Source organism: Chaetodon auriga, chromosome 5 (genome assembly GCF_051107435.1).
Source record: "Chaetodon auriga isolate fChaAug3 chromosome 5, fChaAug3.hap1, whole genome shotgun sequence".
Classification (NCBI taxonomy): Eukaryota; Metazoa; Chordata; class Actinopteri; order Chaetodontiformes; family Chaetodontidae; genus Chaetodon; species Chaetodon auriga.
Window position 1 is genome coordinate 5,987,369 of NC_135078.1, and position 27,824 is coordinate 6,015,192.

A 27,824-nucleotide genomic window follows, 5' to 3' on the forward strand; every position below is an offset into this window, starting at 1 on the left:
AAAAAGACTCCCTAATTTTTTCCCTTGTGTGACCAAATGTGTCGTAAGACTACGGCTGCAACTAACGAGGGTTTGCATAATTGATTCATCTGTTTTTCTTTTAGAATTTTCTTAAATAATTTTGTCTATGGAATATCAAACAACCGTTTAAATGTCCCAGATTCCCAGAGCCTAACATGACTTCTTCAAATGTCTTATGTCTGACCAGCAGTTGAAAACACATTAAGTTTCCAGTGATGTACAAGGAAAAAACTGCAAATCCTCCCATCTGAGAGGTGGGAATCAGAACAGATGACATTTCTGCTTGAAAAATTATCAAAATAGTTACACATTAATTTCCTGCCAGTTGGTGAACTAAATGCTGAAGCTTTACAAAAGACCAAAGGAAACACAGCCAGTCCTTGTCACACAGACTTTTTTAACTATGCTAGCAGCAAGGTTCTAAAGATGGAAATGTCTGTCAGTTGGCTTATTAGATGGATTACAACGAAACACTTTTCATTGATGTCTTAATTGTAATCAAGTTGGTCATCCCTCAGTACCATTGTCTGACCAAAATTTGATTTGTCCAGTACTTCAGTTTATGACCAAGTACCAGCAAAAGTGATGTCCTCATTAGCTTTTCTCTGTGTTTCGTGCTATTCAGCAAATATTAGCATGGAAAACATGGTACGCTAAGAAAATGAACTTGGTAAACATCACCGGATGGCATTTAAGTATGCTGGTACTGGCATTTAGTTCGAAGCGTCACAGTGCAGCTTCACAGAGCTGAGGACTCGTGTGGGTGAAGTCATGGTGTGGTGGAATGTAATTAAGTACATTCATTCAGGCACTTCAGCACAGTTTTGACATACAGTACATGACTAATGCCATTTTATTCAACTTTACACTTCTGGATTTCAGAGGGAAATACTATGCTTTGTACTCCACCGCATTTATTTTAGCTTTCTTACTTTACGCTTTAGATACAAATCATGTACAGAAACAGTCCAACAGCATATAAAGAAGATAAATACCTTGAACCACGTGCTACTACTTGCATTAAAATGCTACAATGATAATGTGAGTGTGAGTACTCTGACTTTTGATGCTTTTGAGTACATTTTGCTTACACTTTGCAGTACATTTGTACTTTTACTTTAAAGCACGACTTACACATGTGACAGGATTTCTACACTGTGATATTAGTACTAATGTTCTGATATTTTGGTTGATAAGAGCACTGTGGGTGTTTACAGACTGGCTTGATTGACACCTTCCTCACCCTCCTCTTCACTCTGCTGCACCTTTACGGGTGGGACAAACGTGTCATTCTTATTAGCACATGGACCCAAGCAAAGGTGCATGACTTTACTGCTTTGATGCTCACATTCCTGACTTGTAAATAATTTGGTGAAGAAATTTTGTCTTAATTGACTGCCGCTGTCATAAATTCTGAGAATAAATGTAGATACAGGGTCATGTAACTGGTGTGAATTATGGAGGGTGTGTTTTAATGGAAGCAAATATACTGTATAATACTGTTTCTGTGGACAAAATGAGATATTCAGCTTCATTAGAATCAGTGGATACTGTGGCAGACTGAGGGTACTGAAGAAAAGTCTTTCTTCCAAATTTGTGTTTTGTAGCAGTCTAAATTATGCTCGATAAGACTTTACTAAGAAGCTCTGATGGCATGTATTTAAAGTCTAATCCAGATTTGTCCCATTGTTTACACTCAGACCACAAAACACATGTTTACTTTGCTTATGAATAGGCTCTTCTGGTGTACTTATTTTCTTATTATCCTCTAAGAATGTTTAGCACTCTCTAATTTCACTGTGTCTGGGGTGTTTAATGATTTACTTTGAATTGTTAGTGAGTCAGGGCTGAAGTGAAAAATGCTAAGGACACTTACCAGATGATGAGTTACTGGTTTATTGTACCCACGCATATCAACAGCCATATAAAAACATGTCAAATGCAAGACAAAAAGGAAATGAGCATTTATTGTACTGCTTTTGTGAGCACTAACACATCTGAGAATTCTGCTGTATCCGTATGCTGTGCAGGATAAGACGATACCCAACATATTAAGGTAGGACAAGCTATATTATCCAAAATAATACAGCTTAAATATCATCTAATATCTAACTCTCCTAGATACTCTTTGTGTAGCTGATTTTCATGCCAAAGGTTATAGTTTATTGTGAGAAATGTTCTCATTTCTTTAACAGATGCCTACATTTACATTTCAGTTGAACTACTTAAAAGCTGTAATACAACAATGTCAACATTCTCCACTGCATGTAAAAGAAAAAAAAACATTATCAGCAAAATTAAATAAAAGTATTTATTATTGCTATATATAATATGAAGTATTTAAAAATGATGCATTAAAGTGTGAACAGTTTTTGTTGTGGCTGCTTGAGGTGCTGGTGGCATCAAATTCAGAATAAGCTCATATTTACAAAAACCAATGAAGCTGATGAGGTCAAAATATTAATATATTGTCTATGTACTGTTTTCAGTTCAGTCAGTATATGTCAAAAAGATTTATTATTAACAAATTATCACATTTTGTTTTATTTTACACAGTGTCCCAACTTCAATGGAATTGGGGTTGAAGTTGATAAAGTATTGGGCAGTCTAATATGGAAAACCCTCAATCTTATGAAGACATTTTGTTAGTAATTCAGTCCTTAGAATATTTTAACCTTTTTTTTTTTCACTTTTATGAGGAAAATTTTTAGGACTCAGTTCCAAAATGACTTCAGAAGAAAGGGTTTGTCATCATGTTTTAGAAGCTGATCACATATTTTGTCTGGTGTATAATATGTAAAACAATTAGTAAATGCAGTGGCGTAGAAGTACAACATTTCCCTCTGAAATGTGATGGAGTTAATGCACAAAGTACATTTCAGTAATTTACCTACATGGTGTGTATGCTTTATTTGTTTCAGCAAACACAGGAAAGACAGCAATGGCAGTTCTGAGGACTACACTTTGTGCTGTCTTCATGGTGACTGTGGCGTTGTCTAAACCAGTGAGTATCTCTACTGTTCTGCTATTAGCACTAAGCTATTTCAGAGGACTTGTGACAAATGTGAAGATCATTATCTTCAATTATGAAAACAGGTATGCCTAAGTGAGGGTGAGGATTCATCCAAGTCATCAGAGTCCAGTGAGTCAAACTCATCAGAGGAGACCGCCACGCATGTTGGGCCTTCGCTGGAACCCCTGCAGCCGGGGCTTACTGGGACAGACATGCCAAACGCCATGGAGGAGACTGACCCACCGGGCGCTGCAGACCTACTTCCCTCTGCAAGCACAGCAGGGCCTTCTCTGGCCGCCCTCGATACTTCAGCCCTGCCAGACCCCGAGGACCCAGAAACCTCCACTGACACGGATGCTTTACAGCCCATGCCAGATGATCATTCACAAACTGCTCTGGGCATAGACATTTCTCAGGATATGCCTGATTCTGATCCTGCACCGGACTCAATGAACACTGACACTGAGCACATTGTACCAGATACAGAGGTCTCACTACACCCCGGGCTTACAGGAACTGACATAATCACAGGCACTGATGGCACACACCAACCACAAGTTACCACCACCACATACCAAGGAGTCCCCCAGGGTGCCACTCCACCCTTTCCTCCCCACATCATCAAATCCACACCTCCACCATCCTCCGCGGCCCCACCCATGCCAATCCCCATCGGAACCACCCTGACTGGTGTTCCTGTTTGTTTCACTTTCCGGTTCACGACCCCTGAGCCTGAACCACCTAGAGGAGATAGCATTTGACCCAGAACAGAAGCAGTTATCCACTTCAGGTTATGGGTTCAGTCCACGTTAGTGTTGTACAAACAGGTAGTGTTCTTCTGATACTTGATCATTGTAATATATAAGTCTCAATATCTAGACTACATTTTAACTTTGATTCCACATTTACTTCATCAGTGGTAATTCTGTTAGAATGGTGCTATTGTACATGACTGCTATGTAAATACAACCCTGATTCCAGAAAGTTGGGATGTTGTGTAAAACACAAATAAAACAGAATGACATCACTTGCTGATCCTTTTTGACACATACCCAGCTGAAACTAGTACAAAGGCAATATATTTAATGTTATGCCTCATCAACTTCATTGATTTTTGTAAATATCTGCTTATTCTTAATTTGATGCAGCACAACACTTCAAACAAGTTGGGAGAGGAGCAACTAAAGACCGGGAAAGATGTGGAATTCTCTAAAAACATCTGTTTGGAACATTCCACAGGTAAACAGGTTCATTGGTAACAGGTGATAGTATCATGATGGCTATGAAAGGGGCATCCTGAATACATGTTTTGGAATTGGGACTGTACAGTGGAAGTGTTTCAACTCTTGGAAGGGTAAAACTGAAGTGCTGCTGATGTAGAGAATTAACACCACGGCTGACAACACCTCAAATGTATTTGTGTGAGCAACTGAAAATGAAAATGTTTTCAGTCATTGGCTCAGAATACAACACAATATGAGTGTTAAGTAAAATTATGCTGTTTATTGGGAGTTTGTATTACTGCCATTGCAAATGTAACCAAACTTTACCTGCAAATGATAAAGATGCAATTATGGTACCGGAAATAAGGGCCTTCTGCAGCCATGCCAGAAATTACAGTACAGATGTATGTATGACGAGAAAATGCTCTAAAAGCGTGTGTGTTGCAGCTGTAATCATGTCACATCAATTTATCAAAACAAGCAGGCAAGACTTCGAACACATTTCAGGCGTACCACGTGTCATCTTCTTGGCTGGCTTTAGAAAACGAGCAAGTTAAAGGCCCAATCACTATTTTTGGACTATTACTGGCCTGTTACACCTCAGGTTTAAGTCATTTTGGGAGTGACAGCAGGGTCAAAACCTGTGTTTTGAATTATGTTGATGAAGGTGCCCTTTTGTTTATATTTGGATCACAGTTTGTACCTCTCAACAAGAATTTCACAGGCTATATTCAATACATTTCTTCACCTGTAGCACTGGTTATAAATAATAAATTATCAAGAGTGCCATCCGCACTCAGAAATGAAAATACAGACCAAGTCAAATTCAGAAAAAGGCTATCTGTAAAATCCTGGACTCACACAGCATTTATGCAGAAAAAAAGAAAAAAAAAAACCCAAACACGAGACGACAGTCCACAGAGGCCAGAAACTGCACCCCTTGGATTTTCTTTCCCTACACAAATGCCCTGTGAACATTTCTCGGACTCCTTCATCTTGAATTCCCTGTGTGAGTTCCACTATCACTAACGCCGAATTATCTACAAATCTTGCTTGTGCACCACATTTCCTTGTGCCATGCTGCCAGTTAATGTGCAGACTTACTACTTTGTTAATCACATAGACTTCTTCCTCAGACTACTTTTAATTCTTATTTGCTTCTGACACATTTTCACAATTGGTGTAGTGTTTTATCCACATGGGCGGAAACCGTATATATAACCAGATGACACACTTTGTTCTCACAAAGCCTTACTTAGAGCTTTTAAATAGGACACACAGTGCTGTGCCTGAGCTTAACAGAAAACAATCAGCCGGTCTGGTGCTGTACAACCTCGACCAGTTAACATGCTCTTTTCTTTTTCTTTTTTGTTTTGTCATGGTGCCACACAGTGGCTCAGTGGTTAGACTGTTACCCATCAACGAGACCTTCCTGGGTGGTCAGATGGACTATGACTCTAACTGCTCTATGTTGGTGGATATGTCTTTGTCCTGTGATAGACTGGCAACATGTCCAGGGTGTACCTTTCATCTCACCCAGTGCATGCTGGGATAGGTTCCAGCCCTGAAGAGGATAAGAAGGTACAGAAAATAGATGGATTTTTTTTTGTAATATGTACAATCTAGGCGCATCGGCTCAGTCTACTGTTACACTCAGTGTAAGTTACTACGAGTAAGTGCAGCAGCCAATGTCTTATATTTGTCACCCGTACGATTTGGTTGTCATTTTAATGTGCCGTGGGTGACTGAGGTTGATCCTGCTGCTCTGGCTCTGTGTCCGTTTCTGCCTCATTCTCAGTGTCCTGCTCTGGCTGCTGCTGTTGCTGAGGCTGCTGGATGAGTCCTCCGTCCTGTGCTGTGTTGTAGGAGCCACAGCTGCTGCACTTCATCCCCAGCACATGGAAAGGCACTATGCAGTGGGCTTGGCAGTCATTACATATAATCTAGAGTGAGGAAAAACAAAAGCACACGTTTAAATGTAACTCATCCAGGTCCATTTTTATTGAATTGTACAAATTGGATTGAATGAATTCAAAATATTGGGCATGTCATGTCTAAAAAGTGAGACAGTAATTCAACCCAATTTTTACATGTTATTGTTTTATTGAAGTCTTACTTTGATAGTAGCTCCCTGATATTCAGTGGGCATTGGTGACTGGGCAATCTCTTTGTCTATCTGATCCCAGTGGTCCTCCATGTTCCAGGCAGAGTGCATACACAGAGGGCAGCGATATGCTCTAAAATAAATAAGGAAACTTAGATTTAGTGCCGCACCATGCAAGTAACCATAGAAAGCCACGTGTCTCGTGTACATGCTGTTTATAAAAATCAGCTTGCTGGAGGAAGCTGACTGTAGCCTCAATGGCTTATAAACACTGACTCAAGGACTCAAGTGTTCCAGCAAGGCCTGAATTGTTTATGTCAAACCACTTTACTCAACAAAACAATTACCAGAAAAAAAAGACTTATTAGACATACCCTGTTCTGACCATGTCATCAAAGCAAGTCCTGCAGAGAACAAGAACAAACACATTAATTGTTACATCTATGTCATAGGAGAACTACTACTACAATTGAATGGTAATGGGGAGCTTGAAAATATGACACTTTGATGCATTAGTCCAAACAGTACATACACAGTACATAATCAATCTGCACAGAAGTCTGTCATGTCTTAGATTCATGTATTTTTCCTGTAAAGTAATTGAAGTTGAGATACGACTCAGTCCCACAATCCCCAGCTACAAGTATTTAGAGTATGATGAGTCGTACTTGTGTAAAAGATGGCCGCATGGAAGAACGTGAGCTCCAATTCTGGACGTGTGAATATCCTGTGCATACAAAAGAAAATCTTATCATATAGTAGAGAGTCAAGGATTGCAGTAAAATCCAATATCCCTTGTCCCCTAATGTAATATATGTTTTCTTACCTCCATACACACTGGGCAGTTCTGCCTCGACACGTTCTCGACACACTGAAACATAAAAAAAAAGATTGTAATGACAGCAGTGAAGATACTCATTCGCTCATCATACACAATACTTATGATGTGTGTGTGTCAGGAGCAGGTGCAGGGTAATAATCACCTTGTGGTTCCCCCGTAGATCCTGGGCTAAGCACAGGTTGCACTTCTCACAATGGAAATACTTCTCCCTTGGCCCAATCCTGTAGGGCCCACAACACAGCGTCACTGACACAGATGATAATCACCTCATGCTTGGATAACGTCAATGGATGTTAGAGGGCATCACACAAACGCGGGTTGTGAGTTACTTCAATACACTGAAGTAAAAGCAAAACCGTCAGCGGCAATCAGGGTTTCTTTATCTAGTAATTACTGTTTTTACCGCAAAAACCTGACAAAGTCTCACATATTTATATCTCCCTGGTCATAATGTATTCTGCTTCTTTACAGGACAAGTCATTGGCAGAACCACACTGCACCATAGTTTTGTTGTCAGGATGAAATATCAACACATACTGTAGCATGACACTTAAAAACCTTTAATTTTATTATATTCATATCACTGTTAACATGTTCAGCTAAGGCTACTAATGTAAAAAGATTCGTAACGAGAATTTAAGATTTAGAACTCTACTATTGCTCACCTGCATATCCCACAGGGCTGACAGTGGTACTGCTTCTTATCCTTGTCGAACAAGTGGCAAATGTCGCAGTAATACTCCCCAAACTGCACACGACACTGCTGGCAAGTCTGCTGCGCCTAAAGGGTGATATTTTCCATTTATACTTTTGTTTTATTTGATATGAGCAAACCACTACATACTAGGACTGCGCTATAAAACAATCTCGACACATGACATTTTCCCTTAATATGGATAGGAGAAATAAACACGACAACAGCCAGTCGGTGTGCTGCCTCTGTGTCACTGCCCGTTTGCAGGAGGGTGGGGCTGAGCTCCTCCACGCAGGCAGTGGACAGCGGTGCAACTTCAGAGCAAAGCCCACAGCGGAGGGACAGAAACAGACCTCAGGGTATATTTTACTGGAGTCAATTATGACTCATAATCCATAAGTGCAACAAAAGGGAGACAGTATGATCAATTAATCAAACACCAGTTTAAAAAGAAGAACACAAAACCTCCAATGCTGATGAAATTGTTGACAAACAAGGTAACGTGAAGTCAGGTATATGCTGGTTTGGATATCTCAAAAGTGACACCACAGTGCTAATCCGGTCTGCAAAGTATGCTGTTTGTCTGTGCCAACTATGACACAAAGCCCAGCAAATCTTTCTCTGGGCCATATGTGGCCGTTTGAGCTGGCCTGCAAGACAATTCACGCTTTTCGTTGGAGTTTGGAGCTTTCACAAGACCACATTCTGACAGAGACAGTGTTACACAGGCAAGTTTGTCACAGAGATGAAGGAAAACCAGACGTGGAACCTCAGTGACAGCAAGTGTCTGTGTGATTTGGCCTTCATGGTGGACAAGACCAAGAACCTCTGAGAGCTGAACCTCAAGCTCCAGCAGCTTCACAGCTCTCTGCTTTTAAATGTGAAATCATTTGAAGTGAAATTAAAGCAACTGTGAAGAGGAAACACTTTTTCTTTCTTTTCACTTTCCTGCTCTGCAAGAACAAAAGATACTATAACATCTGAATATGCTGCTGGGTGTGAAAACTCCTTCAGGTGTTTGGTGAGAGGTTTCAAGTAAACAAAAGGAACTGAACATATTTGCTGTTTAATTTGGAGCCAGCTGATGTACCTGATAACCTACGAGATGAAATCATTGAGCTGCAAAGCAACAATCTGCTAAGAGCAGCTCTTTTTGAAACCTACTTTTGCCAAGAAAGCCAGCTGCATGTAGTAGCATCATCATCATCATCATCATCACCATCTGACATCAAATGCCTCACCAGAGAGAAGCAGGTCCAGTCATGGCAGAGGTTAGTGTGATAAGTTTTCGGTTCAGTAAATTTAAAAGGCCCTTGATAGGGTTAGGGGTTAGCGTTAGGTGGAACTGAAACATATCAGCTGCTTTTCTCAGTTACCTGCTGCACTGTGTGACACTCGGAGCACTGCACCTCTTTGACTTTGAAGCGGTCCATCTGGTGGTTCTCCTCTGCATCATGGCACAGCCGACACACATACAGTTTACCACAGCACGGTGCCTGCAGTACACAGGAAACGTGTGATTACATGGGGCATGGACAGGAGCATGACGGGTAGGTTAGCCTCAACAATAAATGATTTCTGTCTGCTGCAAAACTGGAAGGTTAGAGAAAAGTACAGTGAAAGTTTCACATACTTTGTCTTTCCATAAATGTCATAAACAACCAACACGAATAACTGACACAGTGAGAGATAAGCTAATTTAACAGAAACCTAAAATAAACACTCTAACTCTGTTGCCCTCATATTTTAATAATAATAATAATAATAATAATAATAATAATAATAATAATAATTGTTCTTATTTGTCCCCTTGGGGAAGTTAATTTTTTCACTTCCACATTTTTTCATTTTACACACACACACACACACACACACACACACGAACCTATACACGTGTGACACATGTGGAGAGACGTCAGAGGGATTAGTCTGCCACACAGAACAGCGCACCAACCGGTTATGGGTTAGGTGGCTTGCTCAAGGGCATTTGCAGTGCCCCGGAGATGAACTGGCACCTCCCCAGCTACCAGTCCAAGCTCCGTATGGACTGTTTAAAGCTGGACTAAAATCGGCCACCCTCTGGCCCCTAAGCCAAGTCCTTATAGACTAAGCTACTGCCGCTAACATATAAGAAACATATAAGACACTAACTAATACGTCATAAAAGTATAACAGAAGCTGTGTTGCTGGCGAGCGTTTAACACAGTGTTCATTAACTAGCCTTAGCTAGCTCTGAGTGGTCGCTATCAGAGCTAACGTTATACAGTAAATTAGCACCACTCGTTGCAGCAGCGTTACAGTGTGACATATTTAACACCAATATACCTCCAGAATGCATGTCAGGCAAATATCAACAATACATTTCAAAAAGTTAACTCACTTTCAATAAGCAGCTGCGCACATAATGTTCACAACCCGCTGGGGAAGCCATGTCTCCTCCAATTTTTGCTAGTAGGTTTATCTGCGGACACACAGTAGTTACAGGACACGCCTACGACATGATACACCCTCGAAGCGGTTCGCTTCACGCAATAAAACTAAATTAAGGAGGTGTGTCGTGATGTACAGTGGGCGTGCCGTGTAGTCTGCTGGACTGCATCTATATTTTTCATATATGTCTCTTCTTCGAGTGCGATGACGTCGGTATCAAAATCTTCTTCTTCTTTTTTTTGACAGTGACACAGCAATACTGCCCTCCTTCGTTTGAGAGCCATAGGTGGTCCAGCAGCACATGCATTCTTGCCACATATGCTATGTTAGCAAATTACATTACTTTTACTGTTTATATGTTGAAAAATGAATAGCTACGACAAGCAAGGTCTTATGGCGGAATCAGTCAGTGGCTCAGTTCCCTTCCTCTCTTCTCTGTTCAATGTTTAGAATTCAAATCATGTCATTTTCACGTTCAAGTGAAACTTTTTTTTTAATGAATGTTGAAGTTATAGATACAATTCTAGAATTCTTTTAGGAGAATAAAAATGTCTTGCTTTGAATTTAACATTAATGGGTTTGCACCAAATAATGAATTTGGTTATCGTTTCAAATTTTGCAGCAATAGATGTTTTCGGCTGTTTTTGTGCTTTCTTTTCTTTTCTTTTTCTTTTTTCAACGATTCCCCTTACATCTGCCTTGATAAAGACTAGTCTGGGCAAGCGTTCTTACAGCGCCGCTGGTGTAGTGGTATCATGCAAGATTCCCATTCTTGCGACCCGGGTTCGATTCCCGGGCGGCGCACGCGTTTTGCTGCAGTAAGTACATATTAAAACGTAAAAATGTACGATCACTTGATGATGAAGTGTGGCAAAAAATGCTGAAGTACGTAACAACGTATCTACATGGTATCTTCTAAAATATATAAGTGAGTTACGTGCCTTTCCCAGATGTGACCAGCTGCAATTTCCTCAAACGTTTTGCACTTATATACTCACGACCACGGATAAGCTAATGAAACATATTACTTTACACAGTTATACAAAGCTACAAAACTCGCTGTATTTGCGGCATACGCTTTACAGATGTGGAGGCGCTTTTACGTGTGTTGGAGAAAGAGCGCTTGATTTTGGCTTCATTTCAGCGCGCAGGTTGACGCTGCTGACGCCGCTCCTCCGCCATCTTCAACTTCCTATTGTTTGCATCAGACTGGGGCTGTCTGCAGTGTGTGAGAGAGCAGAATCGGCCACCGATTTATCATTAATTAGTAGATATAACCTTTACGTTCGCGTTCGCTCAAGTTCAGCACAAACCACATTGTATGTCATTGGATTAAAGACCTCTCAGGACGCGACCACTAAACCTTGACGATGGAGGACGATCAACCCAGAACCTTGTGAGTAACAGCGGCCCTGTCTATGTCCTGGATGAGGAAGGCTCCGTGTAACTACGGCGCGTCCAAAATGTTTCCACGTTGTTGTTTCAATTAAAAACTACCAAACCTTGTAATTTAGCTCCCAGAATACATTTCATTTGTGTCGCAATTTCATGGCAACAATATCGACGTTTCTAACTGTAGGAAGACACATATCAGTTTCGACATGAACGTAAAGTTCCATTTTATTTAGTCGTATAAATAGACGGAACCGTAACTCGGCTGAAAATGAAACTGCAGGGCTAGCTAATGCTAGTTATCTTTAGCTAAAGATACAAACGCAGCTAGCCAGTCACTTCTTCTAAAATGCACACATTTTATTGAATGAATGTTTTATTTCCCAAAATAGTTGTATTTTCTTATCAATAGACAGGCTAAACCGTCAGTTTAGGGAAGTAATTTTCTAAAATGTCGTTAGTTGCCAACCCACTTAAAGCATGAGGCCCTTTTGAACCGGCTAGCGTTATCTTTAGCTAGCTGGCAGACAAGCCACGTCAACGCTCGGAGAGTCGGCCCGGGACAGCTCCAGTGAGAGAGTGACCATACTCGAGTAGTTTTTGCAAAATTAAGACTATCCCCAATAGTCTTTAGTCCAGTATCAATTGTTTTTTTGTGTAAATATAGGGAATTGTTGTGGGTTGTAGCTAGCCCGGTTAACTAGCCTTTGTTTGCATGCTACTTCCTGTTTGACAAAGACTCAATTCCCCCATCTCTTTCCTTGTTTGCAGGTATGTGGGGAATCTGTCCAGGGATGTCACCGAGCCCCTCATCCTGCAGGTCTTCACACAGATAGGACCATGCAAGAGCTGTAAAATGATAGTTGATGTGAGTGTCATCCTCCCTGGTATATAATGTTTGACTATAGGAAATGGTATTCAACAGTGGCCTGAAAGGTGGTGGTGCTGCTTATTAATGTCTCAATCTACACATGTGCGTGCTGTTGATTTTCCTCTCCCAGTCTTTTATATCAGGCCTGACACCCCTAACTACAGTAGGTGGCCCTTGTTATCTGCAGTGATTAAAATGTCACCTTTGTTGTGGACTTAATATCAGTCTTGCTTTCCCGTTGACAGACAGCTGGAAATGATCCGTACTGCTTTGTGGAGTTCTATGACCACAGGCATGCTGCTGCCTCTTTGGCAGCTATGAATGGAAGGAAAATAATGGGTAAGGTAAGCTATCGTGTCTACAGGGTGAGTGGGGATGGGTGGGCTTTGGGTATGGGGGATTTAGGTTGTGTGCCTTCTGAAGTAAACGTAGAAATAAATGAAAAATACTAGTGGATTGCTAGCATGTATATTCCATTAACTAGGGGAAGCTGTAGGGTCCAGATCAGATTTCGAACATTTTAGAGCATTACTACTGCCACAGAGCCATTGCTGTTGGCATAATTGGTTTTGTTATGGCCTCGTAAGTACTATGGTTGATTTTCCAAAAAACAATATATAGATCTGTTTAAAAGTAATCCCTCTCAGGCAGCACTTATGCCCTTAGAAGTAATTTGCTGGTGTATTTATCTGCACCCTGCCCTCTGCTTCTAGTTTCTTCTTATTATTTTGCTGTGTTTGGTCCGTCTCTGGGCAACATTTGGGCACTTGGTGTGTAGTGTCCAGTTAATAACGGTGCGTGAGGTGAGATCAGGAATTTAAAAAGAGGTAGCAACCAAGTGCCAATCAGTAAGCAGCACACATCCCAGAGGAATTACGGAAATAATGCATAAATATGGAAGCGAAACGCCAAGTGGACAACGCTCGTTCCAAAACAAAAATAAATCTGGGGTTGGCTTGGATGGTATCAAGAGCGACTTGGAGTTGGGCTGTTTTCTGTTGGACAGGTAGGTGCTGACAGCTTGGTTAATTGGCTAAAGTATTGGACTTTCCATTACAACAAATTTAACTATAATAGTAGATACAGTGGACGTACAAGCAGTGAGCTTCTGGTGAAGTTGAGCCGATTTGAATCCAAGTGTGAATGTTGTTTACAAACCGTAACCACAATTCCTTCATAGTATATCTTAAAACCCAATGTGATGTGTGAAGCTGCAGTGTGAGGTGTGGGGGAGTGCTGGCGTGTTTCGATCAAAGAGAGGTTTGAGAAGAAGAAATAAATGATAGAAATATAATTCAGTGGTCCACCGTAGAAGCTAGTGCTGTGCTGTCGACGAAATCTTCAAGCCCGTGTAAGCTGCATTGGAAAGACAGCAAAACAAAAAGTCTTGCTGGACAAAGTTGGAGCATATAGAAAAAACAAGCATTAACAATTTAATCTGCAGCATTTGAAAGACCTCAGGGCCTTATAGTTAATGTTAAAGTGGTGCTGGATGGTGTAATGATGAGTTGAGGCTCTGGATTCGGTGCTAGGGCATAAACAGGAAAATCCAGTGACTGATGCTGAGCTGACAAACCACACTAGGTGTTCATTAATGTGTGCATTTGTTGTTATTGACTTATATCTCCCAACATGATGTTTCAACCCTGGATTGATGCCCCCGCCTATCATAGTGTGGTTATAATCTTTGCTTTGTTGCTAAGAAATTCCCATATGTAGTTATGAAGGCCAGTTGCAGTTAATTTCTGTTGAGTTAATTTCGACCTTCAGATTTGATAAAGAGTAAATTTTCTTGCACAATGTCACTTGACATACACAGCAAACAAGTAGGTGATAAGGCACCATATCACATTGAATTTAAAGTCTCTTATAAAATAGATTTGATAGTTTAAGTAGTTTCAAGGCAGTAGTTAAATTATGCACCCTTGTAGTGGAGATTCGCAGGTTTCACTGTAAGTGATGTAAACATACCCCACCTGTCGTGTTCTTTCTCTGCCCCTTTCTGCAGGAGGTCAAAGTCAACTGGGCCACGACGCCAACCAGCCAGAAAAAAGACACAAGTAGTAAGTACAAGTCTGTGTTAACTTGATTAATGAAAACTGAGGTCAAATATTTGTCAGTGACCTTTTTTTCCCCACAACTAAGACGAGACGTGGAACACTGTGACATTATCAACATGCAGTATTAGTGAGGAAAAGGCCAAAATGTAGTTTAAAAAATAAAAAACTTAACCGAAATCTCACTTCATTTTCACTGACAGAAAAGAAGAGATGAAGTATGTATTTAATGCTGCGTTCATGTTTCCTGTGCTGAGAGTACCCGTCATATCAGGACTGATTCATTCAACCTGTGTTTTCATGTGATCATAAGAGACAATCTTACATGTCTTAAAAAGACTAAAATATTATTTTCATGGATAGAATACACAGATACTTAAACAGGTACAGATTCCTTTGACCAAGATGAGACTAAAATGCTCAGACTCTTCAAAACAAAAACTGACTTAAACAAACAAACAAAAACTAACAAAAGACATCTGACACAGGACGAAGACTAATAAAATAAATAGCTTACAAAATGAACACTAGTGCTTGTCAGTGGGCATATATATACTGACATTAACACACTGGGAGAATCAGTTTCATTAGAACAGAAATGTTGATGAATTGGAAAGTGAATAAGTAAAAGATTCTCCGTGCATATATGCTAACATACTTCATGTAGTCATGTCGCTCTAGTCTGGAATGTACTATTACCATGATGTCTCCTTCTGTCCTGCTGCCATTGACAAACTGTTATAAAAATCAGCAATCCTAGACAGGAAGTCACAATCTTGGAAAAAAGTATTAAAACTTGGAATAGAATGTCTAAACATGTCTAAACTATGCCCCCCCCCCCCCCATAGATCATTTTCATGTCTTCGTTGGAGACCTCAGCCCAGAAATAACTACAGAAGACGTCAAAGCTGCCTTCGGTCCATTCGGCAGAATATCGTAAGTATCAAGATTGACTTATTTGAGATTTTCTTTATGGGGAAACTGAATAGGAGGTATTATTATCCCCTGCTCTGCCTCATGCTATGAAAACCTATCAAGAACAGAAGACTAAGCCATCATTCTTCTACACTTTTTGCACTCATTACTTGTGTTGTGCTGCTTTAATGTGCTCCTGTTGGTGTGTTTGTCCACAGAGATGCTCGTGTCGTGAAAGATATGGCTACAGGGAAATCTAAAGGCTATGGCTTTGTGTCTTTCTTCAACAAATGGGTTAGTACAGAGACGAAATGACTCACCAACTTATTAATCTCAGTGCAACAGTAATTCTGCTGTTATTGGTTGGGTTCTTATGGTACTGACATCTTCATAAAGCAGCATTTATCTCTTTTTATACTAAATATTTGGGATGTTTGAAGTTGCATTTTCACACGTGACTGTGTGCTTTAAAGGAGTGTGTTTTAGATTTGATGTCATTACTCCCCAGTTTGATGGAATAACCCGATTTTCTCGTTCTTGCAGGATGCAGAGAACGCCATTCAGCAGATGGGTGGGCAGTGGTTAGGAGGCAGACAGATTCGAACTAACTGGGCCACAAGAAAGCCCCCTGCCCCAAAGACCACCTATGAAAGTGCGTTGTCATTTCTGTTTGCTTTGCTTGTTCACGTTGACGGATGGATTCGTGTCTTAACAGTAACAGTGTCTCTGTCTTCTCCTGGCAGATAACTCCAAGCACCTATCCTTTGATGAAGTAGTGAATCAGTCCAGCCCCAGTAACTGCACTGTGTATTGTGGAGGAGTCAGCACTGGACTGACAGGTAATGAAATACAGCTGCTGGTAGTATCAGGGAAATGTAGCAGTGTTCAAAGAGACATGAGGCCTAGTCCACATGTGCACAGGTGATTTTTTTTAAAACTGCAGTTCTTTCTATGTGTCGTAGCCTTCCGTCCACACACAGTCCGTTTTTTGGGTTCCTGAAAAGGGACCTTCAGGAAAATTCAATGCAGGATGAAGATATTCAGAATCTGTTTGCAGTGTTGATGTGTAGACAGGAGAACAGGGTGTGCGCTGTTAACTCTGTTGTTCACATGAGGCGATTTTGTGCAATGGCAGATGTGGCTAAATAATGCTAGCACTCACCAATGCTAGCGCTTACCTTGCTAATAGGACTTTCTTTCTTATATGTTGACCCATAAATGTCCAGATACTCTTCCACTGTACTGAGGAACAAAGGTGTCAGAATGTGCCACAGAGGTCACTCGTACATAATCCAACACTCTGACCTGACCCGGTCAGACCTCTAGTTGCTGGTAGCCTACCAGTAATTGCTTTTTTCAGGTTTCTGATTGGCCAACATGGCGTTAGGGCCGGGGTTATATCACTGCCTATTGGTTCGGCATGCTTTTGATGGCACTTCAGTTGTGTTTTTGTATTTTCATATGGACAGAGATGCTTTTTTTAAACAGTGCTTGTGTGGTTGGAATTTTTTGTGAGAATGAAGGAGAAAAAAATAGTGTTTTAAAAAGTACTTGTGTGCATGTGGACGAGGCAAATAAGCTGTTTACTGACGAAAGCCAGTGAGCACTATTTTAAAAAGGTAAGGCGTTAGGTGTTAGGAGCAAAAGTGATCTTTGAATGTAACTTTACAACCACATAGAGACTCAGACCTGTGGATGTTGGCATGCCAGATCTCTGATACAGCAAGGTTTTTTTTTTCATCACACATGAACCCACATCAAAACGATGTCTTTCTGTTTGAATTTCAGAGCAACTGATGAGACAGACCTTCTCTCCCTTTGGACAAATCATGGAGATCAGAGTGTTCCCAGACAAAGGCTATTCATTTGTGAGGTGTGTGGAAGTTTCATGTTTACTTCTGTTTTTATCTTTTCTTCTGAGCATGATCAAAGTATGTTGTGCTAGTTCTTGATGCTGGTCCTCTGTAATCTTCGGTCTTGCCGATTTTTATTCAAGATGTATAATCAAGGACTGACACTTTGGTTGTAGGGAGAGAATAGTCCTATAGTACTCTGAACACTGTTATTTAGAACTATATATATAATTTGTTTTTAATGACTCATTAAGGACTCAATGACAACTTAAATGATAGTTCTGTATGTTTCTTGAGTGTCCACGTAGTCTTTCTAATAAATATTCAACAGAACAGATGTCCAGTGGTGGTGTGGTCACCATTGCTGAGTAAATATTTATCAAATGAGCTTCAGCGTGTCCTCAGACTCTCTCCCCCCTTCTGTTTTTGTCCAGGTTTAACTCCCATGAGTCAGCAGCCCATGCCATTGTGTCAGTGAATGGCACCTCAATAGAGGGCCACATAGTCAAATGCTACTGGGGTAAAGAGACCCCAGACATGATGAACCCCATGCAGCAGATGCCTATGCCCCAGGTAAGGACACCATATACAGCACTGTACCTAAAGAGAACAGCCGCTGTCTTCTTAGCTCGTTGGACAACAAAAGCATAAGATCACATCTGCAAGTTAGTGCTGCGGTGCATCATATAGCTTCAGTGTTATGTAACAGGCAGTGATTGTTCAAGTGCATTTCAATGGCACGTTAATCAGGGAGAAATGTGCATTCTGAACTTAAAAATGGTATTTGAAGTATTTTTTTCCCATTTCACTGTGCCTTTAATGGGAGCGATGCTCCTCCTATTGGCATTGATTCTTGGAGTCATGGACTGATTTGCTTTGGCTCAAGTGGTGTTTTTAAAAACACATGATTGCATCACATGGTGACCTCATGCTTGTCCAGTCAGTTATATATGTAGAAGTTTTTCAAGTTCCCAGCAGGAGAAGGAAGTCATGAATTGTGCCTGTACAGATAAACCCCTGAACGGCACGTGAAAGATCTGCACTCTGTGTATTGTTTATGTTTTACAGGAGAACACGGCTGCTTGTATACGAGCAGTTGTTCATCTCAAGGCTTAGAATTGTGTGTTATATACAGTAGTTAGCTTTCATATGTAGTTAAAATACTAAAAAGTCCTCTCAAACTGCTGCCTTAAGTGATAGTTGTTGTCCTGTACCCCACAGCAGAACAAGATGAGCTTCCCAGCAGCCCAGCCCTACGGCCAGTGGGGCCAGTGGTACGGCAATGGGCCCCAGATCAGCCAGTATGTCCCTAATGGGTGGCAGGTCCCCACCTACGGCGTCTACGGCCAGGCTTGGAACCAGCAGGGCTTCAAGTAAGTAGCACGGTGTGCACAGGGCTCCCTTCACCGCCTCCTTCTACTCCAGAACCACCAGAGTACCCCTTCAAGACCGGGTCAGCAAGAGCCATCACTGGCCACAGGAGGGAGCCATGACCTCCCTCCCCCAACCCTACATCCTCCTCCTCCTCCTCGCCAGCCCCTCACCATGCTCATCTTGAGAGGATTGAGAAATAAATACACACACAGATACACACACACACACACACACACACACACATACACAGAACAATCTGAACTTTAATTTTGTTGTTTATCATGTTTCAGAGGTCATTACTGCTCAGTGCATCACACATCCTAGTAACTTCAGCCTTTGGTTCCGAAATGTTTTTGCCCCCCAATAGTTCAAAACTTCAGTCTTTTCCCAAAATGATTGTAAGAAAACTGACTTCAACTAGCTAAAAGCTTCTATTTTTGAGATTTGATAAATTAAGGATAATTGAGAAATTGACTGAACGAGGTGAATGCTAAAAGCTCGCTCACTGTCCACACCTGGAGACGGTCTGTTGATGAAGAATTCATTTCCCTCTTTGTAAGATTGCCTGCTGTGTGTAAGGACTGTGTTCTCTAAGGCTGTTCAGTTGTTTTGTATGTCTACATTCATGTCATAGCTTTTTACGTTTTCTTTTTGATTTCATTACGTATACCTTGAGGATTTCACCTGTATATGAATGTCAGTAGGACATGTTAAATATCATTTGTAGGTTGTTATCAAATTTTGTTGTTCTTTAGACAGCCTATGTGCAGTGACATTTTGTGCACCCAAGAAAAATAAAGGAGAGGCCATATGTTGTTGACAGTCTAAAATTCTTGGTGACCAGCTGTATGAATAGGCTCTGTCCAAAAGCGTGAGGTAATGAACGCTTGGTTGGCGAATGTACAGTAAATGCACAACTCCTGAGACAGAGGCTACAGGCCTCTCTTGACTTGAAATTTGAAGCTAAAACTTTATCCTCTATAAGCTGTCTTATCTCCACACTGAACTTAGAATTTAGTTTTATTATATGAATGAAGAATCAAGACTTAAATACACATCATGTGAATTCGGTGAATTTTTTTACATGAATTATTTTTTTTTCTTTGTGGCCAAATGTAGATGTGCTGCAGGAGGAATGAGGATAATCTACATTCTTGTATACAGTAGGCTTATCTGCCTGTAGGCTGGGGACAGTTGTTGTGTGTTTATGGTTGTCAGCAGTTGGGAGGGTGGGGGTAGAAAGGAATATTTAGCTTGCTGCGCTTAGCCTGTATGCTCTTTGTCTGCTTGTCCACCCATGTTTAATCAAATTACACTTACCTTTGGCCCTTCCAAAGAGCCTCCTTTTTTTTCCCCTGTGTTTTGCTAGCTTGATTTTTGCCCAGCCTGCCTCATCCTCACAACCTCTGATAACTCTGTTTGCCTTCTCGTTCTCATTCTAGCCTGTCCAGATTCTAGTAGCGCTAATATAAACCGTCCCTTTTGCTCCCTTTCGCCTTGTCTCTTCTAACCTGCAGGCATTTTGTCTTTCTGTCTCTCTCTCTCTGTCTCTCTCTCTCTCTTTACCTTGTTTTTTACAGTCACTTACCGGCCAGTGCTGGGTGGACTGGCATGAGCGCCATCAGTAACGGTGGGGTTATGGAGCCTACACAGGGATTGAATGGGAGTATGCTAGCCAACCAGCCCGGTATGGGAGCCGCTGGATACCCCACACACTGATAAGTGGGCAGGGTGGGAGATTTGTCAACCATCAGCCTCCTGTTGGCTGTACGGTGCCCCGTGGGGCTGTGTAACACCGCCTCCATTTGTGGCAGGACTAAGACTTTTACTGGGATGTGGAACCTAATGGGAAGGTTGACGTCTGTAGGAGATGTAAATGGGATTTCATGGGGGGGGTTGAGGTAACAGGAGCCAGGGAGGAGCAATTTGACCCACACAGGTATTTACACCCTTTGTGGTAGGCAAGACTGGCCATGAACCAGGGCTCTTACCATTTTTAAGTTAACTGTAAATGAGTATAAAACTGTAAAGGAGAAACTTTTTGATTTTTTTTTTTTTCTCGGGTTTTACAAATTGCTTCCATTTTCACATCTTTCCTCTCACACAGCCACAGAGAGGTTTGTCATTTTTTTTAAAGAAACTGTTGAAGTCTGAGTCATGCTAAGTTATGAACCTTAGTTATTATTTGAGGAATGGAAATCTGCTTAATTTGTTCTCATTTTCTCTTGGATTAAAATCAATTGCAGGGATTGTTGCCACTGCTGTTTCTCTGTAAGGGCAGATAAATATTGCACAGTTTTTTCCTCTCTTGTACTTGGACAAATTTGACAACCAGGAGCGTTTTCCTTTTTGCATTCCATCTCTCCTTCATATCTTTCGGACAGCCTCAAATCTTTTCGCCACATGTAAATAACCATTCATTTGAAACAATGTAAGTAAAATGCTACTGTTAACTGTGGGTGCTTGCTTTCTTTTTTGTTTTGATAACTCGACAGTTAACTCAACAACAACATTGTACGTAGCAGAGTGACACTATCAAATGTGACGCTGGCACAGTGCAAACACACGATTCTTCCATGCAGGGATAAGATAGCATTGCCATGCAGTGCATACTTAAAATTTAACACAACTCAAATGTTAAAGGGTGAACATGTTTGACACTTCTGATGGTTTTTAAATATCTATTGAAACGCCAGAATTTTATATCAGAAAATCTGAGTGGATTCAACCTTTACACTTGCTCTTTTTGCCAGAGAAATGGGGAGGCCTACATTTAAACTGTTGCCTTATAGAGCTGGTTTCTTTTACCTGACAAGATACTCTTTTTAATTAGGCAGTGCCTACAGACATTTTCAGACCCCTTTGTTTAGAAAGGTGTTAGCCCTGAGAACTGATGACTCTGCTACTGTAATCAGTGTTTTCTTGCTTTGTCCAATTAAAATGCTAATGCACACTGTGTTTGGTTTCCTTTTTCTCATGGAGGGCTTATTCCAGGGAACTTTTTTTGAGCTTTCTTTCAACAACTGCTTCTGAAAACTTCTCCAAAAACACCTGTTTGGAACATTCCTCAGGTAAACAGGTTGATTGGTAACAGGTGATAGTATCATGATTGGGTATGAAAGGGGCATCCTGGAAAGACTCAGTTGTTTAGAAGTGAGGATGGAGAGAGGTTCACCACTTTGTGAACGCATGGTTGGATAAAGGATGTTAATACATGGACTCAGGAACACTTCATAACTGAACAGTTCATTTGCAAAAGACTTCATTCTGTTTTTATTTATGTTCTGCACAGCGTCCCAGCTTTTTTTGAATCGGTGGTAAAACTGCACGTAATCTTACTCGTTACCAATGTGTACTCGAGCATTTGTTTCTATATCAGGTTCAGTAAACTATAAGTTTTATGAGCTGGTTGACTCCATTGAAGTAAACTTCTGTTTTAAAAAAAAAAAAAAAAAAAAAAAAAAGCCCACAAACCTGGTCATCACGCCCTGTCATTACTTACTGTAAGAAGATGACTGTCAGGCTCCGGCATGTTATGGCCTGACTGAGCTGACATTTTGACATTTCCTTGCAGGAAAAGCGCAGGTGTGTTTCATAACAATGATGGCTTTGGTCCATGCAGGGGAGGGCCTGTATTGTTGCCTGGTGGCTCAGTGGAATAGCTTTCTGGGACAACTAATGGAACCGAGCCAGCCCTGTTCATGTTAATAATCACACCTGTGCTTTCCCAACAAGTCAAAATGTCCACTGTTAAGAAAGGTTGTGCACCTGTGGCACCTGGATGGAATGCAGAAATGTTAATAGTAAGTGGTGCCTGTAGTAGGAAACAGCAGATATCAACAATTCAGTTTAAAATTGTACAGGAAATAATGAAAGAAGAATGATAAAGACTGCAGACCTCACTGAGTTTTTAGTTGAGGATTCAGATACTAATGATGAGGTCAACTATTGCCTTAAGATGGAGGAAAAGGATTGAAGAAAAAAAGTTTGGACCAAATTAAACTCATCACCGCTGCCATGCTTCATTGATGCAGATGCTGGATTTCCGTTCATACCAAATGCTACAAGCACTCATTTCACAGAGAAATGGATTAGTGGAATCACCGTGACCTGTCTTCATGCTCATTATTTAGTTTCAAACTGATCTGAAGTTTAGTACACTGGGTTGCAGTGGGTTGAGATGTTGCATATTAACAGTGTAAAAATACCAGTTTGCCCTGCAAGGACCTCGTGTTCTGTGAAGAATGCAGACACCCAACTGCCTAAAAAGATAGCTGACCTATTCCGATAAACATCACCTGGTTGCTTCCAGGTGTTTTGAAAACTTCCTTGTGATACAGACGAGCTCACGCACACTTTGTGATCGTGGCTTTGTGCACTAGATGGCGCCCTCAGTCCATGTTTCCTGCACGGCGCTGTGGAGCAGGTGGCCGGCCCTGCTGCTGTTTCACAGTGACACTCAGAACATCAGTCAGCCTGTCAGCGTGTGAAATGACTGTCTGTCACACTGAGGTGTCTTTGTGAGCAGACAGGGCTGTCCGTGTGTGAGCCTCCGAATTCACACTGAGAACTTTTATTTTCTGTCTTCCACCTTGTCATTTTTGCCACAATTTATAAACTTGTCTCGCTCCAAAAAAAAGTCTTTCAATGTATGCATCAAACACTGCGTATGAAAGCTGTGTGTGTGTGTGTGTGTGTGTGTGTGTGTGTGTGTGTTTGTGTCACGTGAGCTCTCCTCAGAGTTATTGAGTCTTGGACAGCCACACAGTCTGTCTGGCTGGAATAACAGGCAGCAAGAGCTGACAGGCTGATAAATGGTTTGTCTCTTCACAGCTGCTCAGCCAGGACCCGACTGGGCTTTAATGGACGGTGAGTCTGTTAGAGAGAGAGAGAGAGAGAGAGAGAGAGAGAGAGAGAGAGATGTCAGGAGATGAGTTAGTGAGCAGATTACAGCTGAAATCAATCAAAGCAGCCGTGCTCGCTTTCTCTCTCTGTCTGTCCTGCTTCCTTTCTCTCATCTTTTTCGACTTGAGTTTTTTGAGGTGCCTTACCAAGAAGGACATTAGCATTCACCCTTTCCTCTGAATGATATTCCTGTTGTGGTTAAAAAGTCCAACCTTGTGGTCCAGAGAGAAGATATTGTTGGCTCAGTTTAACGTGTAGGAAAAGTTCTGGTCATTGTGGATTTTACAAATGATTCCGTCCATCAAAGCTTGAGTGTCCACATTCTGTGACAGAGGTGTGAGTAAAAATCTCACAGAAGTAGACTTGGTAGAAATGTAATAATCATTATGAGCTGCTAGGTGCTGCATGCTATGTTCATTTTGTGTGTCTTTTATTTTTCTTTGTTATGTTAGTATTAATGTTTTTTAAAGCACCAGCTAAATACAATAAATGTCTGTCGGATTGTCTTTTTTGTCTTTAGTTTTTGCGAATGTCCTTTAGGCTTCTGGACTCCTGTTAAACATCTGTTATCTGTTTTTAAACAACTACATTGAAAATAAAAAAGGAATGCACTGAAATAAAATGTAGAAATAAATGATAAGTTTGACTGAAGAGTTTCTGTTCAACACTTTACCAGCCAAGAAATTAATTCTGATATTGCAGTGCCGCAATCATTTTTTATTTCCCTAGAGACGGTGATCTTGATGAGTTCTATGCAATATTCTGCATTTAGTATTTTTTTCTTGATAAATAAATACAATAAATGTCTAAAAAAATGTTACAAAAAGTAATATGAGCAATAGTTTGTTTTGATGTTTGATTTAACACTTTAACATTTTACTGGAAAAAATGTGTATTGTTGTGTATTGTGGCATCAACCGGTCATTTATGTGATTTATACATTTTTTTCTCCCAAGAAGATTACTTTTCCAAAAAATTGATGTCTTCCTTCCTTTCCTGTCCTATAGCCATTGTTTATCCAATCCTTCTACATTTTGTATTTTGATGGACTCACAGACACACTTTAATAAACCAACCTGAAGCTAAAAGAGACACTTCGGAAAAGAATAAATAACATTCTCATTCTTCCTAAATAGAAAAAGTTTATTTCACCAGCAATAAAATCCCAGTAGCTTATTGTGGCTAATGTGGCTAAAAGCAGACTTTAGGGAAATATTGCTAACCAGTGGTTTAGCATTTAGCTGCTGTAGTTCAGAGTAAGCTGCACTGACCGTATGTCTGCCGCTGAGACTTTCGTGGTTGGAGGGAAGCTGCAGGATCACAGTACGTTTATGTGTCAGGTGGCTGACTGAGAACTGTGCAAAGTGTGCTGAAGCAGAAACAAAAGAGCTGAGGAAAACGTTGAGGGCTTGAGGGACACGATGTGCCCCGTGAATTGTTTGAGTGAGCAGCGTCTGCATGTGTTTGTCTGTGTTTCCATGCAAGTGACAGCTTGCGGCAGTGGCTGACAGCAAATAAACATGTTCCAGTAATTAACCTTGACAGGCCCAATGTGGTGGCAACAGCAGAAACCTGCTAATGACACAATTAATCCATAATTAAGGCATTCTGTCACACCACACTCACACACATACTGGATGAACATTGTGTGTGTGTGTGTTGGAGGGATCGTTACATGCCTGCGCAGGGAAATCCAGTAAAACAGTACAGTAAGCGCATAAAGTCTCACTGGATGAAGACATTTTCTTCAAGAAGCTCACTGACAATCTCTAAGCTTCTCCTGTGGCCCTGAAATAATATGTATCCCCTCCGTTTCTTTTCATTGTGTCTGTGTCTGAGCAGGCATTGAGCAAAACCCAGAGCAGTTCGGAGCACAGGAATGTAATCAACGGACAGCCACTGTACAGTATGAATATACGCCAATTATCATGGACGGCAGAGCAGCACAGAGGCATTTGACTGTGAAGGTACAGCAGTGTTTGCTGAAGGTGATGAGCTCTTAAAACGAGTGCAATCAAATGACCTTTCGTTTAAGCAGGTTTTATTGAATATGTTTTACATTTATTTTATTGCAGATAGAGAGAGAGAGAGAGAGAGAGAGAGAGAGAGGTTACAAATGCATAGTATAATTCGAAGTTCCTTAATCAGCTGGACACTGTAGATTTTAACCAGCGCTACTCAAACAGGAGTGAGAAGTACAGTTGTTGGGGACTAATTACACGTGTGGATTAATACACATTTAGTGCTCCAGTGTGTATTTATTCTAGCAGGATGGTGCATGTCGGACTGAGTCAAAAAAACAAAAAAAGGAGTGTGTGTGTGTTCATGGTAATGAAGGAACATGTCACCCAGCCCAAGAGTGTGGCTCACTGACACGTTTTTAACAGTTATTTGGATAAAAATGAAGCTTTAAGGAATAAAGTGTATCAGACTTTGGTTACACACACAATATTGTTAGTAGGATACATTTTTTTGCTGCTTTTGGTCTTTTTGTGAGATTTGTTGACGATAAGAAAAATAAAAAATATCACCATCCTTCAAACCCTGTCAAAATGCATATACTGCATAACAATGTTTGACATAGACTGGGTGGAAAATGTAAAACATATTCAAGGGATGGATGACATCAGCCGTTCTAAAAACTCCTCAGATTCAGTCTTTTTCGTCACCTCACTGACACCTGTGTACGTTCTATGGCTCAGAGAAGAAGCTGCAGATATTTTAAAAAGATATTTTCGATAAGCATAAAAAGAAACCCCTGTGGTATAGTAACACTGACCATGTCTCAGTTAGTAGCTCGAGCTGCATTATAGGGGAAAAAATATCGAAATGGAAACTGTTTAAAAGCCAAATCTGAAAAAAAAAAAAAAAAAAAATCACATTATATCAGCATTCATGCCGTGTACCTTCTAAACTGATTTGTGACTTACAGCCTGGCAACTCACTGCTTTGCTCCATCCAAAGCATTATGTGGGTATTGGCTGGTTTAAAAGTTTTTATGGTAGATGATATTAGATACGACTCTGCCCTGGTTTAGTTTTTGCTGAATTTATGTTCCTGTTTAATATTCCAGCCAAGCTTTTCAGCACACCCCAAGGACATTTATAAGCGTTATACAATACATCCAGTATACATATTCAAGATCTCCTGCAAGTGCTGCTAGCTTGAAATAAACTAACAGGCCAACGTAGTTCGAAAATAAATAACAAAGTATGCGTTCCAATTGAATGCGGAAAATTGAATCAGCTTCATCTCTGACCAGAAGTAACAGGCTGCTCAAGTTTGCAAGTAGAACTAAAAGGTACATTTTTCTTGTTACATTAATCGGGTGGGACTTAGTATTGGTCAGACCAGAGAAAAGCCTGTGTGACTTTTAATAATATTCACACATGAAATGGCAATATTTATATAACATATATTGTAGACATGCATTTCATGTTTGGTACATTACATTCATGACATTACATTCTACAGACGCAGTCTATTTACTGTTGCACAGACGCAGTTCGATGAACGAGCTTGGCAGTGCCAAACAATCCTCCAATCCTTCAAAATCCTGGCTCACACACATTTTTGGCTTCGACTGAATGTTTGTTTGGCTTTTGAACGTCAACTTGGAATTTACGATGCTAATAACTAATATTTTGATGATATTCAGATCTTGATGTTTGACCATTGGCATGAAAAAAGGCAAGCACAACATTTATATCACTGTGGAACATTAAAAGCGCTCTCTGGCAATTTATTAAAGCACCTCCTAGATGTTGGACGGCTGACAAGAGACATATTTTGGTCAGGCTCCATAAATGCTGGATCCTACATTTCCCATAATGCACCTGGATGCATCTCTCATTTGACCCTCTCTGCCTTGTAAATGCCCACTGCTTTCAAACTTCATACACCCAGTTTGAAATGCTGACTTTCTTTTATAAATTTGAAGTCTCAAGCTGAGACAACATGCCATCACTATGATATCACTGGGGTTGTTTTTTCAGACTTGATAAAGCTCATCCAGAGCCACAGAAGACATTATACAGCTGTGTTCACACGCAGTAGTGTAGAGGGTTTAACTGGTGTCCAGCCAGACAGACGGCTCACATGGTTTGGCTTTGTCCAGGTTTTGAGGTATCT

At 40.7% G+C, this 27,824-nt stretch overlaps 2 protein-coding genes and 1 non-coding gene across 3 annotated transcripts; 2 read left to right on the top strand and 1 right to left on the bottom strand.

Moving 5' to 3' along the window:
• Positions 1-4,517: 4,517 nt before the first annotated feature.
• rchy1 (ring finger and CHY zinc finger domain containing 1) lies at positions 4,518-10,355 on the bottom strand. Its single transcript, XM_076731764.1, has 9 exons — positions 10,277-10,355; positions 9,273-9,392; positions 7,868-7,983; positions 7,345-7,423; positions 7,188-7,232; positions 7,030-7,088; positions 6,736-6,765; positions 6,374-6,494; positions 4,518-6,200 (listed from the first exon to the last, which is right to left on the bottom strand). Exons 1-9 carry the CDS (start codon positions 10,325-10,327, stop codon positions 5,985-5,987), a joined length of 837 nt encoding a protein of 278 aa, XP_076587879.1. The 5' UTR covers positions 10,328-10,355; the 3' UTR covers positions 4,518-5,984.
• Positions 10,356-11,059: 704 nt separating this feature from the next.
• Positions 11,060-11,130, top strand: trnag-ccc (transfer RNA glycine (anticodon CCC)). Its single transcript has one exon. It is a non-coding gene; the product is annotated as a tRNA-Gly (tRNA).
• Positions 11,131-11,512: 382 nt separating this feature from the next.
• LOC143320732 (cytotoxic granule associated RNA binding protein TIA1-like) lies at positions 11,513-21,741 on the top strand. Its single transcript, XM_076730611.1, has 12 exons — positions 11,513-11,722; positions 12,490-12,586; positions 12,835-12,933; positions 14,598-14,652; positions 15,495-15,582; positions 15,780-15,855; positions 16,105-16,213; positions 16,305-16,400; positions 17,350-17,434; positions 17,849-17,987; positions 18,636-18,787; positions 20,369-21,741. Exons 1-12 carry the CDS (start codon positions 11,697-11,699, stop codon positions 20,505-20,507), a joined length of 1,161 nt encoding a protein of 386 aa, XP_076586726.1. The 5' UTR covers positions 11,513-11,696; the 3' UTR covers positions 20,508-21,741.
• Positions 21,742-27,824: the final 6,083 nt, after the last annotated feature.

Bases quoted from the DNA above. Each gene is read 5' to 3' on its own strand.
- rchy1 (XM_076731764.1), bottom strand. From the start codon at position 10,327: ATGGCTTCCCCAGCGGGTTGTGAACATTATGTGCGCAGCTGCTTATTG. The intron at 7,233-7,344 runs GTGATTATTACC...TTTATGTTTCAG, and splicing joins ATCTACGGGGGAACCACAAG to TGTGTCGAGAACGTGTCGAG. The intron at 6,201-6,373 runs GTAAGACTTCAA...TCCTCACTCTAG, and splicing joins ATCAGGGAGCTACTATCAAA to ATTATATGTAATGACTGCCA.
- LOC143320732 (XM_076730611.1), top strand. From the start codon at position 11,697: ATGGAGGACGATCAACCCAGAACCTT. The intron at 17,988-18,635 runs GTAAGGACACCA...TGTACCCCACAG, and splicing joins AGCAGATGCCTATGCCCCAG to CAGAACAAGATGAGCTTCCC. The intron at 18,788-20,368 runs GTAAGTAGCACG...TGTTTTTTACAG, and splicing joins TGGAACCAGCAGGGCTTCAA to TCACTTACCGGCCAGTGCTG.